Here is a 15,413-nt window from a genome sequence, read left to right as displayed (position 1 = left end):
TAGTAAGAGCTTTGAAAATTTATGTCGCCAGAGCGGTTCAGTTTAGGAAACAGAGGCTCTGTTTGTCCTGTATGCTCACAATAAAATTGGGGCTCCTGCTTCCAAGCAGACTATTGTGCTCTGGATCTGTCATACGATTCAGCAGGCTCATGCTACGGCTGGATTGCCATTACCGAAATCGGTGAAGGCCCAGTCTACCTGGGTTCGTCCTGGGCGGCTGCCCGGGGGGTCTCGGCATTACAACTCTGCCAAGCAGCTACTTGGTCGGGTTCAAACACCTTTGCGAAGTTCTACAAGTTAGATACCCTGGCTAATGAGGACCTCATATTTGGTCAAACAGTGCTGCAGAGTCATCCACACTCTCCCGCCCATTCTAGAACTTTGGTTCTTGACGTGACCCCAGCATCCTCTAGGACGTATGAGAAAATAGGATTTTAATATCTATCGGTAAATCCTTTTCTCTTAGTCCATAGAGGATGCTGGGCGCTGTATCTGCAGTTATTAGTTATGGTTACATACATACTGTGTTACGTTTATAGTCAGCCTGTTGGTGATGTTGTTCATGCCGTTGACTTGCGTTGTATTAAAAGCCATGTTGTACGGCGTGCTTGAGGTTTGAGCTGGTATGTATCTCACCTTAGTTTAACTATAAATCCTTTTCCTCGAAATGTCCGTCTCCCTGGGCACAGTTCCTATAACTGAAGTCTGGAGGAGGGGCATAGAGGGAGGAGCCAGTTCACACCCCTTTGAAAGTCTTAAAGGGCCCATGTCTCCTGTGGATCCCGTCTATTCCCCATGGTTCTTGATGTGACCCCAGCATCCTCTACAGACTAAGAGAAAAAGATTTACCGGTAGGTATTAAAATCCTTTTTATAGTGTTGTTGTTTTTTTTTAGGTAGAACGTCTGTCTGATATTAAAACAGAAGATATAGAGGGAGAAGGAGAGACGTATGTGACTGATATGAAGGCAGCAGATACAGAAGGAGAAGAAGAGACGTATGTGACTGATATAAAGGCAGAAGATCTAGAGGGAGAAGAAGAGACGTATGTGACTGATATGAAGGCAGAAGATATAGAGAAAGAAGAAGAGACGTGTGTGACTGATATAAAGGCAGAAGATATAGGGGGAGAAGAAGAGACGTATGTGACTGATATAGAGGGAAAAGAAGAGACGTACGTGACTGATATAAATGCAGAAGATAGAGAGGGAGAAGAAGAGACGTATGTAACTGATATGAAGGCAGAATATATAGAGGGAGAAGAAGAGACATATGTGACTGATATAACGGCAGAAGATACAGAGAGAGAAGAAGAGACGTATGTGACTGATATAACGGCAGAAGATACAGAGGGAGAAGAAGAGACGTATGTGACTGATATAAAGACAGAAGATACAGAGGGAGAAGAAGAGACGTATGTGGGTGATATAAAGGCAGAAGATATAAAGGGAGAAGAAGAGACGTATGTGACTGATATAAAGGCAGAAGATCTAGAGGGAGAAGAAGAGACGTATGTGACTGATATAAAGGCAGAAGATATAGAGGAAGAAGAAGAGACGTATGTGACTGATATAAAGGCAGAAGATACAGAGGGAGAAGAAGAGACGTATGTGACTGATATAAAGGCAGAAGATATAGAGGGAGAAGAAGAGACTTATGTGACTGATATAAAGGCAGAAGATACAGAGGGAGAAGAAGAGACGTATGTGACTGATATAAAGGCAGAAGATATAGATGGAGAAGAAGAGACGTATGTGACTGATATAAAGGCAGAAGATATAGAGGAAGAAGAAGAGACGTATGTGACTGATATAAAGGCAGAAGATATAGAGGGAGAAGTAGAGATGTATGTGACTGATATAAAGGCAGAAGATATAAAGGGAGAAGAAGAGACGTATGTGACTGATATAAAGGCAGAAGATATAGAGGGAGAAGAAGAGACGTATGTGACTGATATAAAGGCAGAAGATATAAAGGGAGAAGAAGAGACGTATGTGACTGATATAAAGGCAGAAGATATAGAGGGAGAAGAAGAGACGTATGTGACTGATATAAAGGCAGACGATACAGAGGGAGAAGAGACGTATGTGAGGGGTGATCAGCAGTGTAAGGAGGAGGAGATCCCTACAGATATCAGCACAGGTGAGTAATAAACACTTATTACAGAAGTCACATATTCTCATTGCTCAGTCACTACAGCAATCTATTATCCTACACCCTCCTCCGCCATCAGCCCTGTTCTCAGTTGGGTGTTTATAACAGAAGTTTATCCATGACAAATATCACATGGAGAGTTATTACAAACAACACTATAATGTTATTAAAAATAACAAGCAGAAGTTTATTATTATTATTAAGGATTATATATAGCAGTGGATGCAGAGGTGCACAGGTAACTGTGTAACACACGTGTAGAGAAATATATATAAGAAGACAATCTCTTATAATAATGGCTATATGACACTCATTTCGTATGTGAATCGCAGCTTCTTAGTCAGTGATCACATGAAACAATATAGGTAGTGGAGAGGAACAGAGCGCTGTGACCAGACGCTTCCTAAGGCCGCGCGTCCCACGGTCACGGAATGGGTTTCGGTCACATGGGACCTGGACAATTAGAGGATTCATGGTTACAATCGCCTGTTACTGACTCCACACACTGGACAGTGGGCGGGAACAATGCTGCCACCACCAGACTCCTGGTTCCCGTGGCTCGGTTCTGCTCCGTATGCGTTGACACGCTGTCTTACCACACCTGTGTGGCGTTGACTGATCCCCACTGGTCACTTGACCAGGGCTCTGCACGGTAGTTGGCTGAAGGTGGAGCTTGGAGATGCCAGGGTTACACTGGACAGCAGAACGGGGCTACGTTTGGCATACCCCTGCTGGTCACAAGATGAAGCGGTTGTCTTGAGGAAAAAAATGTTTATTCGCTCAAATCAAGTCCTGAAAAGGCCCCTCCCTTCTCCCAGGGGATATAATACAGCCAGATGTTTACACAGAAAGAAGATGGTATAAAACCTACACAGGGGTCACAGCACTCTATACAGTAATATACTATCTCCGGGGGTAAGCCCTCCATGTCTTTTCTATCCCGTCTGGATAATAAATAAATTACATTGTAAAAGGAGATAACTGCATGAATCAGTTTGTTTTGTGCAGCTTGTTACATTCCACCTACCTCAGTTTCTGGGTACCAGCCAGCTCCTTCAGTCTCTGGGCAGGAACCCCCATGGGCTTCCTTTTTCTCAGTTACTGGGTCATATAACTGACCACCTGGCTACTGCTGCAGTTATTCCCCCTGTGGGAGTTCCTCAGCAGGTATATACTGCTATATCAGTCCCCAATGTCTCCGGCTATGCCAGTCACAGCCATTAATCCCCTTCGGTGGACGTGCTATCTACCTCAGTACAGAGCCTGATGCAAACCTATGTGGCCTTCCAGCAGATGTTACTGAATGACAGGCCTTAACCCTCTAGGGCCACTAGGCGTACTGTCTCATCCTCTCATCTGCACAAATTACATATTCAGAGGCATCATCTGGTGAAGAAGAAGAGGCAGATTTCTCTCTCAAATGGTCCCCCTCAGGAGGGTAGGAGGTTCACTCGCCCTGGATGTGGCTGCACTGAGTACTGGTCAAATCCATCCTGAAAGTGGAGGATGATGAGCCTTCTCCTGAACTGAAAAACTTGCACCGTTTTAAGCTCCAAGGAGGAGTTTCCTCAGCCTGAACATCTTATGGAACTGCCTAAGCAATTAACTTCTTTCTACACTGTTCCAGCTACTGACTGTACAAAGTGAGAGATTCCCCCACTGGTGGATTCTCATTGCGCACGTTTGGTGAAATCACCCACCTTGCCTATTCCTTCAACGTCTTCCTTAAAGAAAACTGTGGATAGCAGAATGGCCTCCAAAGCGTCGGCTACCTCTGTCCTTGCTAGACGCATCTCCTCACTCTGCTTATGGAAAGAGGATATGGATTCTAAGAAGGCATTGGGATTCTTACCCTTCATGGGGGATATCTTATATGGAGTGGAATTGGATAAAATAATGGCTACACTAGCGGCTGCCAAGACGTCTTTCCTGCTCTTGGCTCCTACGCCAAGGGCTCGGACATCCAATTTTCGTACCTTTTGCCCACAAGGGAAAGCCAGACCTTCCTTAGACAAAAAAGTCTACTGAGACTACAAACCTAGGTCCAAGCAGGCCACCAGCCAAATGTGATGACAGGCTTGTAGCATGACAGGGTTGGCCTCCTCCTGGGGGACCACAGGGTGGTAGGCCAACTTCTTTAGTTTGTGCACGCCTGGTGCCTAACTACAACAGACGCCTGAGTGCAAGAAGTTATCTCTCATGGGTACGCTGGCTACTTCAAGAGACGACCCCCTCAAAAGTTCTTTTGTACAGGCCTCCCTTCAGACCCCAGCAAGGTTTTGGCCCTACAAAAGGTTATTCAATCCCTCCTGCAATCAGGAGTGAAGATACCTGTCCCTTGCTCTCAATATGGGACCGGGTTCTATTCAACACTATTCCTGATGCAGAAACCGAATGGATCTCATCGACCTATGGTAAACCTTAGTCTCTCAAATTTGTCAGAGTACCCAAGCTCCATATGGAAACACTATGCTCCATTGTTCTAGCAATGGAGCCGGGGGATTTCATGGTGACTAGACATTTAGGATGTTTACTTGCAAGTTCCTATAGTACCTTCCCACCAAAAATTCCTATGGTTTGATATTATTCACCAAAATTACCAATTTCAGGCATTGCCTTTTTGGACTCTCCACTGCGCCCAGGGTCTTCACGAAAATTATGGCGGTTATGGCAGCACATATATGTTGTCAGGGAGTCAGAATTCTTCCTTATCTGGATGACCTGGAGGTACTAAACAACTGTCTCCAGCTGACTCTTTCCTTCCTACAACAAATATGGCTCATCAACTGGAATAAGTCATCCCTCACGCCTTCACAGTGTATGATACATCAGAGAGCACTTTTGTAATCTCGAGTCCAGAGGCTCTTCCTGACCACTTTTTCCGAGGGGTCTTTGGAAGTTCAAACAAGAAGGAGGTACCATCAAAGTGGTAGTCCCGACAAGGCCCATATGTCATTGGTTCTTCGATCTACAGAACCTATCCATAGACGCTCCCTTTCCACTTCCCCAGCTACCAGACTTGTTGTCTGAGGGTCCCTGTCTACCTCCAGACCTAGCTCATCTAAATTTGATGGCGTGGCTCTTGAGTCATCCATCCTAAGAGCAAAAGGATTCTCAGTCGGTTGTCCAGACCATGCTTAAAGCGAGAAAGCTGGAATCTGCCCGTATCTATTATCGAGTGTGGCATATATACCTTCAGTGGTGCGCTACAATGTGCTAAAACCAACAGTTTTTTAGAGTATCTAGGATTCTCACCTTCCTCCAAGCTGGACTTCGCTTAACAACATTGAAAGTGCACATCTCGGCGCTTTCCATCTGGTTCCAACAGTAAATTACTTCACTGCCGGATGTTCGTACCTTTCTCCAAGGTGTACTCCATGTTCAACCTCCATATGTAACTCAGGTAGTGCCATGGGATTTATCAGTGGTCCTCAAAGCTTTTCAGAAGCCTCCGTTTGAACCTCTGGAATCAGTGGATCTACAGTGGTTAACGAAAACAAAAGCCGTATTCCTGCTAGCTTTTGCTTCCGCAGGGTATCAGATTTGGGAGTGCTGTCCTCTCGCTCCCCCTTTCTTATTTTTCATAGGGACAGGGTTGTTCTACGTACTAGGCCCAATTTCCTTCCTAAGGTAATGTCCCAGTCACATATTAATGAGGTAATTGTGGTAGTGGCCTTCCTCTCCAAACTTTTGACTGGGGAGCCCTCCCTTGATGTGGTCATTGCTCTAAGGAGTTATGTGGATCGTTCCAGTTCCCTTTGGAAATCAGACTCCCTCTTTGTCCTTTGTGGCCTCAACAAGAGGGGGTGACCAGCAGACAAACAGACTCTGGCCAGATGGATTTGTATGACTATATCAGAATTGTACAGTCATGCTGACCTTCCTGTACCCGATACAGTTTCAGCTTATTCTATTCACTCTGTTGGTCCCTTGTGGGCAGCACACCGTGGCATGTCTGCAGGACAATTGTGCAAGGTGGGTACATGGTCTTCTATCCTTTCTTAGGTTGTATGCCTTTGATACATTCACTTCCCAAGATGCTTCATTTGGATGCTGGATTCTTTTATCCACTCAAGAGCATCCCTTCCCTTAAATAACTGCTTTGGGATATCCCCATGGTAATCCCTGTGGAGCCATATGGAACCCAAAGAAGAAAATGAGAGTTATGGTAAAACTTTCTATGACCGGACGGTCCCGTATGACAGCCCTCACCGCTTCGTGTCCCGTCCCCAGTCACAGAATGGAGTTTTAGGTCACACGGGACCTGGCCACATAGGGGATTCCCGCTTATCGTCAGTAGCCGCCTGTTACTGACTCCACCCACTGTGCAGTGGGCGGATACTACGCTGCCACCACCAGACTCATCATAGCCATGGTGTCTGGAACCACGGTTCTGCTCTGTATGCGTCAACACACTGTCTTACCACACCTGTGTGGTGTTGACGAATCCCCACTAGTCACTTGACTAGGCCTCTACCCGGTAGCTGGCTGGAGGCAGAGCTTGAAGACACTGGGTGCTCCCAGGACAGCCGCAAAATGGAGCTAGGTTTGGCCTAGCTCTGCAGGTCACAAGATGAAGCGGTCGTCTTGAGGCAGATGATTATTTGCTCAAATAGCCTTCAAAAAGATTCTTCCCTATTGCTAGGGGCAACAGCAATACAGCAAGATGTTACAGCAGAAAGTAGTTGGTATAATACAACTCTGAAGCTCAATGGCCTCCTCTTTTTATACAGTAAAACCACACTGTATCTCAGGGGGTAGTTCCCCTCCCCCCCCCACCCCCCCAGAGTCCTTTACATCCAATAAGGATATCTTACAAAATATAAATAAATTACATTTTAAAAGGATATAAGTACATGAGGCAATTTCCTCCTTCCTGTCACACACAAAGTTTGGTGTCCTTTAAAGTCCAGTCCTTACCAGCAGGGAGTTTACAATTCGCCTATGATACATTAATCACATAGCTTCAAGATACGGTTTGTATTTGATTTCCCAAACAAATGTTCCTCATCCTTCCTGCATATACCATTCAGGATTCGTATATCAATCAAACCAGCTACATAAATAAATACAGGTTCCAAACCCATACCAATCCATACCACTTTACATATTCACACAGTCTCAGCATTTACCTGCCGGGCACTGTCCAACATCAAAAAGGTTTTTCTGCTGCGGGGTACACTGGGCTCCACAAGGATAGACATTGGGGTGTAGAGTAGGATCTTGATCCGAAGCACCAACAGGCTCAAAAGCTTTGACCTTCTTCCCAAGATGCATAGCGCCGCCTCCTATATCACCCCGCCTCCGTGCACAGGAGCTCAGTTTGTAGTTGGTGCTTGCAGTGCAAGCATGTAACAGGAGGGGCTGCTCAGCAGCTCTAGAAAAAGCTTTTTCTGAGGAAAAAAGAAGACTACAAGGGCTGCAGCAGAGGCACAGATTGTGCTGGATGTCAGTAGACATTGCCTGCTGCAGCTCCATCTCTCCCCCAGCGGCGCTGTACACTCCCATGCCCTGGTGGCCGGGTACCTACAGCCGAGGCTCCGGTTTTCTTCACGTTAGACACACACGGCTGGGGCTCTCCAGGATCGCGTGGCCGCGCTTCGGGAGGTGGTAAGTGGGTCCCGGTCTTTATCGCGATCTGGCGCGGTCAGTGGGAGGCGGGCTGTGCACGCTGGCGGTGGACACTTTGGCAGTACAGGTGATCCCACTAGATCAACAGGACATGAGCGCAGGTCAGGTTTTCTCTCTAAACCAATTCTTATATCGCCCACAGTACCCGGTGGTTTTGCCAGCAGAGGGGATAAGGCTTAGACCTGAAGCCCCTCCCCCAGCCCCAGGATGCCATTTCTAGCAAGTGTTCCCGCCCTGAAACTGCATCTCTGTCTTTTCCTCACTCCCTGTCAGTGTCTGCGGCCCCATTATCCCTCAGCTCACTGTTCCTGGGACTGCTTGGGTAAATCCTCCTATGTAAAGCTGCCTGGTTGTCAGCGCTGTGACTTTACATGACACTTAAGTATTCTACCTGCCTTTTTAGACAGTGTTAGTAAGAAAGAGTGCATTTAGTCAGGGGTTATAGTACAATTACCCTGTGATATACATCCAGTTCTTACTGTGTACTGTTATATCTATTGTTATATAGCTGTGTAAGCTAGTCCAGTGCTGTATTATTGTTAGTAATAACCTCTGCATTGTACAGACTGTGACTATCTGTGTGTGCATTTGATAGCTGAGTGGTGTCCATTTCATGTCTTTCACTCAACCTGCTATTCCTATATTCTATAACCTGAGGGGGCTTGGTGCGTCAGGTGTTATCTAATATAGGATTTTCACAAAGATATACTGTATTACGTATTTTTCTCTGTGATTTAGTCACCATATCTCTCCTTTATCTCTGCTGGTGCTGACAACACTGCGCAGGGGTTTGGGTTTAGAGGTATAGTGCTGCTGATAATTGTACTGTGTTACCTGATACTGCAAGTTATATCATGTCTGCTTCTGAGGGTAACGGTTCTGGGGCTGAACACACTGCCGGTGTTACTGAAGCCACAGGCACATATGGGGAGAATATAGCAGGTGTGGGCTCTGGTTCTGGGGGCTCCTTGCCCCCAGTGGGACTGTGGCAACGGAGGCACATACTGACCCACCGTGGGCCGCTTTTTCCACGCTTCTGCATATGCTAGTTCATAAACTAACTCCCCCTAGGGGACCCCCAATGCTGGTACAACTGTATGTGGTCCCTGCAGCTAATCCGCTGTGGGCGGACGATTTATCTGCTCAATTGAAGAAGTTGAACCAGTCCTTGACTACTAAAAAGTCTGACCAACGCTTGCCTAAGTCCAAGAGGTCCTCTAAGCGAGCGCTTATCTCCTCACAATCCACTGCTGTCACTGACACCTCGTCTGATGAAGACGGCACTTACACTGACCCCACAGGCTCTGACTCAGATACGGCTGATGGGGAGGGTGGTTCACATGTGGATGTTCCTGATCTTTTGGAGGCTATTAAGTTAATTCTGCAGATTACGGATGATCCCGAGCCATCCGTCCCTCCTAAGAAACCAGATAGGTTCAAGCGTCAGAAGGTGGTTAAACAAGTTTCTCTTACGTCCTAGAGGATGCTAGGGACTCCAAAAGGACCATGGGGTATAGACGGGATCCGCAGGAACTTAGGCACACTAAAAGACTTAAGACTGGGTGTGAACTGGCTCCTCCCTCTATGCCCCTCCTCCAGACCTCAGTTAGACTTTGTGCCCAGGAGTGATGGGTCACACACTAGGGGAGCTCTACTGAGTTTCTCTAGAAAAGACTTTTGTTAGGTTTTTTATTTTCAGAGAGACCTGCTGGCTACAGGCTCCCTGCATCGTGGGAGTGAGGGGAGAGAAGCAGGACCTACTTCTGTGAGTTTCAAGGCTTCTGCTTCTCGGCTACTGCACACCATTAGCTGCAGAGGGTTCGATCACTTGGTGCGCCTAGCTGCTTGTTCCCGGAGCCGCGCCGTCACCCCCCTCACAGAGGCCAGAAGAAAGAAGCCGGGTGAGTATGAGAAGATCAGAAGACATCAGGACGGCAGAAGACTTCAGTAACGGCAGGTACAGCACAGCGGTCACGCTGTGCTCCATGCTCCCACACACTTCACCAACGGTATTTACTGGGTGCAGGGCGCTGCGGGGGGGGGGGTGCCCTGGGCAGCATGTCGCTGAAGTCCATTGGGGCGGCAGATTGATTGTGAGTGCCTCGGCACTCACCGCAGACCCCGCCGGCATTTTAAAGCATTTTAAAGCATTTTTGCACTTTTAAATTTGGCGGGCCGGAGCGCGCCGGGAAGGGGGCGGAGCTTCGGTCCGCAGCTCACCGGCGCCATTTTCTCTGCTCCACGAGGCGGTCAGAGAGGAGACACTGCGGAGGACCTCCACGCTCCTGCCTGTGCAAGTACAACGGGGGGTTTTTTTACTGAAGGGGGCCGCAGTACTGGTGCTTATTAGTGTAAACAGTGTTGCATATATCGTGGGTTGCGATATATGGGCGCTGGGGTGTGGGCTGGCATACTCCCTCTGTGTCCTTTATCTGGCTTCTCTTGTAGGCCTGTCACCTAACAGGGATTGTCTAGGTTTTGTGTTGTGTCGGTACTCTGTGTCGACATGTCTGAGGCTGAAGCTTATTCCCCGGAGGAGGTTATTGTGGGAGTGGATGCAGGGCTCGACTTGGGGATGTCGTCGCAGCCGGCTCCAGATTTAATGACATTACTGAGTACGCTGAACTCGAGTGTAACTTCATTGTCCAAAAGGCTAGATAAATCTGAGGAGCAGACCCAGGTATGGAGAAGGTCCATGGAAGAGGCTTTGTCTCAGGTTCAAACCCCATCTGGGTCCCACAAACGTCCATTTAAGCAGGTGGGGGATACGGATACTGACACGGACTCCGATTCCGACGTCGATTTCACTGAGGCAGCGTTACATCCCCGTTTACTTAAGAGTATTCAGTACATGGGCCCTCATTCCGAGTTGATCGGTCGCAAGGCGAATTTAGCAGAGTTACACACGCTAAGCCTACGCCTACTGGGAGTGTATCTTAGCATCTTAAAATTGCGACCGATGTATTCGCAATATTGCGATCACAAACCTCGTATCAGTTTTAGAGTAGCTTCAGACTTACTCTGCCTGTGCGATCAGTTCTGTGCTTTTCGTTCCTGGTTGACGTCACAAACACACCCAGCGTTCGCCCAGGCACTCCCACCGTTTCTCCGGCCACTCCTGCGTTTTTTCCGGAAACGGTAGCGTTTTCAGCCACACGCCCCTAAAACGCCGTGTTTCCGCCCAGTAACACCCATTTCCTGTCAATCACATTACGATCGCCGGAGCGATGAAAAAGCCGTGAGTAAAATTACTTTCTTCATAGCAAAGTTACTTGGCGCAGTCGCAGTGCGAACATTGCGCATGCGTACTAAGCGGATTTTCATTGCGATGCGATGAAAAATACCGAGCGAACAACTCGGAATGAGGGCCATGATTGTGGCTACAAAAGACGTGTTGCACATTTCTGATGAACCTGCGGTACAGGAAAGAAGGATTTGCTTGTTCAAGGGTAAAAAACCTGAGGTAAAATTTCCTCCATCTCATGAAATGAATACTCTTTGTGAAAGGGCTTGGGAGTCGCCGGATAAGAAATGGCAGATTCCCAGAGGATTTACATGGTGTATCCCTTTCCCTCAGATGACAGGGAAAAATGGGAAACATCTCCAACTGTTGACAAAGCTTTATCTTGTTTGTCTAAGATAGTGGCGCTTCCGTCTCCTGACACGGCAGCTCTCAAAGATCCGGCGGATCGCAAGCTGGAGACGTCTCTGAAGTCCATTTTCGCTAATTCGGGTGCATTGCTCAGACCTGCTGTGGCGTCGGTATGGGTGAGTAGTGCCATTGCTAAATGGGCTGAAAATTTAGCAAATGATATAGAGACTCTGGATAGAGATAATGTACTGCTAACTCTTGGTTATATTAAGGACGCAGCAGATTACATGAAGGATGCGGCAAGGGACATCTGTCTCTTGGATTCAAGAACCAATGCCATGTCGATATCAGCCAGGAGGGCCCTGTGGATCCATCAATGGAACGCGGATGCCGACTCCAAGAAAAATATGGAAGCACTACCATTCAAAGGTACTGTCTTATTCGGGGACGGCTTGGCTGACCTGGTCTCGACCGCGACCGCGGGTAAGTCCTCTTTTCTCCCTTATGTTCCCACACAACAAAAAAAGGCACCACATCCACAGATGCAGTCCTTTCGTCACAACAAATACAGGCGTGGAAAAGGCTCGTCCTTTCTCGCTTCAAAGGGTAGAGGGAGGGGAAGGAAATCTCCTGCAGGGTCAAACGCCCAGGACCAAAAGTCCTCCCTTGCTGCTACCAAGCCCACCGCATGACGCTGGGGCTTCCCTGGGGGAGTCCGAACCGGTGGGGGGCCGTCTGCAAAATTTCAGTCAGGTCTGGTTTCAATCAGGCCTGGATCCCTGGATACTAGAGATCGTGCCTCGGGGTTACAAACTGGAGTTTCAGGAGATGCCCCCTCACCGGTTCTTCATTTCGGCATTACCAGTTGGTCTTCCGGACAAGGAGGTAGTGCTAGCAGCAATTCAAAAACTGTGTCTGCAGAGGGTCATTGTTCCCGTTCCCTCTTCTCAGAGGGGGGAGGGGTTCTACTCGAGCCTCTTTGTAGTGCCGAAACCGGACGGTTCGGTCAGACCAATTCTAAATTTAAAATCCCTCAATCCATATTTGAAAGTGTTCAAGTTCAAGATGGAAACCCTTCGAGCTGTCATCTCCAGCCTGGAAGGGGGGGAGTTTATGGCGTCAGTCGACATAAAGGATGCCTACTTACATGTCCCAATATATCCTCCGCATCAGGCTTTCCTCAGGTTTGCGATACAGGATTCTCATTACCAATTTCAGACGTTGCCGTTTGGCCTTTCCACGGCTCTGAGGATTTTCACCAAGGTCATGGCGGAAATGATGGTGCTGATTCGCAAACAAGGGGTTTCAATTATCCCGTACTTGGACGATCTCCTGATAAAGGCGCGGTCCAAGGAACGGTTGCTGAGGAGTGTGGAGTTGTCTCTATCGGTCCTGCGACAACATGGTTGGGTCCTCAATTTACCGAAATCACAGTTGATTCCGGCCACTCGCCTTACGTTTCTGGGCATGATTCTGGATACAGGGGTGCAGAAGGTATTCCTTCCAGAAGAAAAGGCTCGGGAATTGCAGACGATGGTCACGGAACTTCTGAAGCCGTCACGGGTTCTGGGGAAGATGGTCGCTGCGTACGAAACCATTCTATACGGCAGATTTCACACCCGTGTCTTTCAGTGGGACTTGCTGAGCAAATGGTCAGGGTCTCATCTACACATTCACCAGAAGATCAGTCTGTCCCCCAGAACCAGAATCTCTCTCCTATGGTGGCTAAAGGTGAATCACCTCCTGGAGGGACGCCGATTCGGTATCCAGGAGTGGGTACTTCTGACGACAGATGCAAGTCTCCGGGGCTGGGACGCAGTCGCCCAAGGAAGAAATTTCCAGGGAAAATGGTCGCCCCAAGAAGCCTGTCTCCACATAAATGTTCTAGAGTTAAGAGCAATTTACAACGGCCTGCTCCAAGCAAGAAGTCTTCTTCAGGGTCATCCGGTTCTGGTACAGTCAGACAACATCACAGCGGTGGCCCATGTAAACCGGCAAGGCGGAACAAAGAGCAGAGCGGCAATGGTGGAGTCGACAAAGATACTTCGCTGGGCGGAACAACACCTCAGCGCACTGTCAGCGGTTTTTCTACCAGGGGTGGACAACTGGGAAACGGATTTCTCAGCAGACACGATATTCATCCGGGAGAGTGGGCTCTGCACCAAGAGGTTTTTGCAGAAGTGACAGATCGCTGGGGAATTCCGATGATAGACATGATGGCGTCTCGCCTCAACAAGAAACTTCCGAGATATTGTTCCAGGGCAAGGGACCCACAGGCCACAGCGGTGGACGCCCTGGTGTCTCCGTGGATCTTCCGGTCGGTGTATGTGTTCCCTCCTCTTCCTCTCATTCCAAAGGTGCTGGCGATCATTCGTCGAACAAAGGTTCAGGCAATTCTCGTCGCACCAGACTGGCCAAGAAGGTCCTGGTACCGGATCTTCAGAACTTGTTGGTGGACGATCCTTGGCCGCTTCCTCTAAGAGAGGATCTGTTGTTGCAGGGTCCATGCGTGTTCCCGGACTTACCGCGGCTGCGTTTGATGGCATGGGGGTTGAGCGCCAGATCTTAGCTTGCAAGGGCATTCCCAGGGAGGTCATTCCAACTCTCATTAAGGCTCGGAAAGAGGTTACGGCAAAACATTATCACCGTATCTGGAGGAAATACGTTTCCTGGTGTGAGGTTAAAAAGGCCCCGGCGGAGGATTTTCACTTGGGTCGTTTTCTCCACTTTTTACAGGCGGGGGTAGATGCAGGCCTGAAGTTGGGCTCCATTAAGGTGCAGATTTCAGCGTTGTCGATTTTCTTTCAACGAGAATTAGCTACCATTCCAGAGGTGCAGACTTTTGTGAAAGGGGTGATGCATATCAATCCACCGTTTGTACCGCCTGTAGCCTCATGGGACCTTGAGGTTGTCCTGCGATTCCTTATGTCCTCCTGGTTCGAACCTTTGCGGAAGGTTGAATTAAGATTTCTCACTTGGAAGGTGGTTATGCTGTTAGCGCTGGCATCCGCCAGACGAGTTTCGGAGTTGGCGGCCTTATCGCATAAGAGTCCGTATTTAATATTTCATGCGGGTAGAGCGGAATTGAGGACTCGTCCACAATTTCTACCAAAGGTGGTTTCGTCATTTCACATTAACCAGCCTATTGTCGTTCCGGTAGCTTCGGATGTTGTGGCTATTCCAAAATCGCTGGATGTTGTAAGAGCGTTAAAGGTTTACGTTTCCAGGACAGCCGTTACTAGGAAAACTGAAGCATTGTTCGTTTTGTATGCGGCAAACAAGCTTGGTCATCCAGCGTCGAAACAAACTATTGCTCGTTGGATTTGTAATACGATCCAACAGGCTTATTCTTCGGTGGGGTTACCGGTGCCGAAGGTGGTTAAAGCCCATTCTACCAGAAAGGTGGGTTCATCTTGGGCGGCTGCCCGAGGTGTCTCGACACTTCAGCTTTGCCGAGCAGCTACTTGGTCGGGTTCGAACACTTTTGCTAAATTCTATAAGTTCGATACACTGGCTGAGGGGGACCTGGCGTTTGCGCAGTCGGTGCTGCAGAGTCGTCCGCACTCTCCCGCCCGTTCTGGAGCTTTGGTATAATCCCCATGGTCCTTTTGGAGTCCCCAGCATCCTCTAGGACGTAAGATGAAATAGGATTTTGGTACTCGCCGTTAAATCCTTTTCTCCTAGTCCGTAGAGGATGCTGGGCGCCCGTCCCAGTGCGGACTATTACTTGCATTATGAGAATTTACTTACTGTTGAGTTTGTTGTACACAACGTTTGGTTTGTTACAGCTGGTTGCTGGAGTTTTTACATTTACTGTTATCTGGTTTTGGTATTATTCCGGTTGTGCGGAATGTCTTTGGTGTGGGCTGGTACTTTGGATAGCCCTTAGTTTAAACAAAAATCTTTCCATGTACTGTCCATCTCTCCTGGGCACAGTTCCTATAACTGAGGTCTGGAGGAGGGGCATAGAGGGAGGAGCCAGTTCACACCCAGTCTTAAGTCTTTTAGTGTGCCTAAGTTCCTGTGGATCCCGTCTA

The 15,413-nt window shown here is 48.2% G+C and overlaps 1 protein-coding gene across 1 annotated transcript in view; it reads left to right on the top strand.

Moving 5' to 3' along the window:
* Positions 1-900: 900 nt before the first annotated feature.
* The window catches only part of LOC134984157 (zinc finger protein 850-like), a 184,747-nt gene continuing 170,234 nt past the window's right edge, over positions 901-15,413 (top strand). Inside the window, exon 1 of the mRNA XM_063949782.1 lies at positions 901-2,141. Within this exon, the coding sequence (XP_063805852.1) occupies positions 962-2,141 (1,180 nt within the window). The 5' untranslated portion in view covers positions 901-961. The remainder of the gene's footprint in view (positions 2,142-15,413) is intronic.

The sequence above is a fragment of the Pseudophryne corroboree genome (genome assembly GCF_028390025.1).
Source record: "Pseudophryne corroboree isolate aPseCor3 chromosome 3 unlocalized genomic scaffold, aPseCor3.hap2 SUPER_3_unloc_39, whole genome shotgun sequence".
In the NCBI taxonomy this organism is placed as follows: domain Eukaryota; kingdom Metazoa; phylum Chordata; class Amphibia; order Anura; family Myobatrachidae; genus Pseudophryne; species Pseudophryne corroboree.
This window is presented reverse-complemented; position numbering and strand designations above follow the sequence as displayed.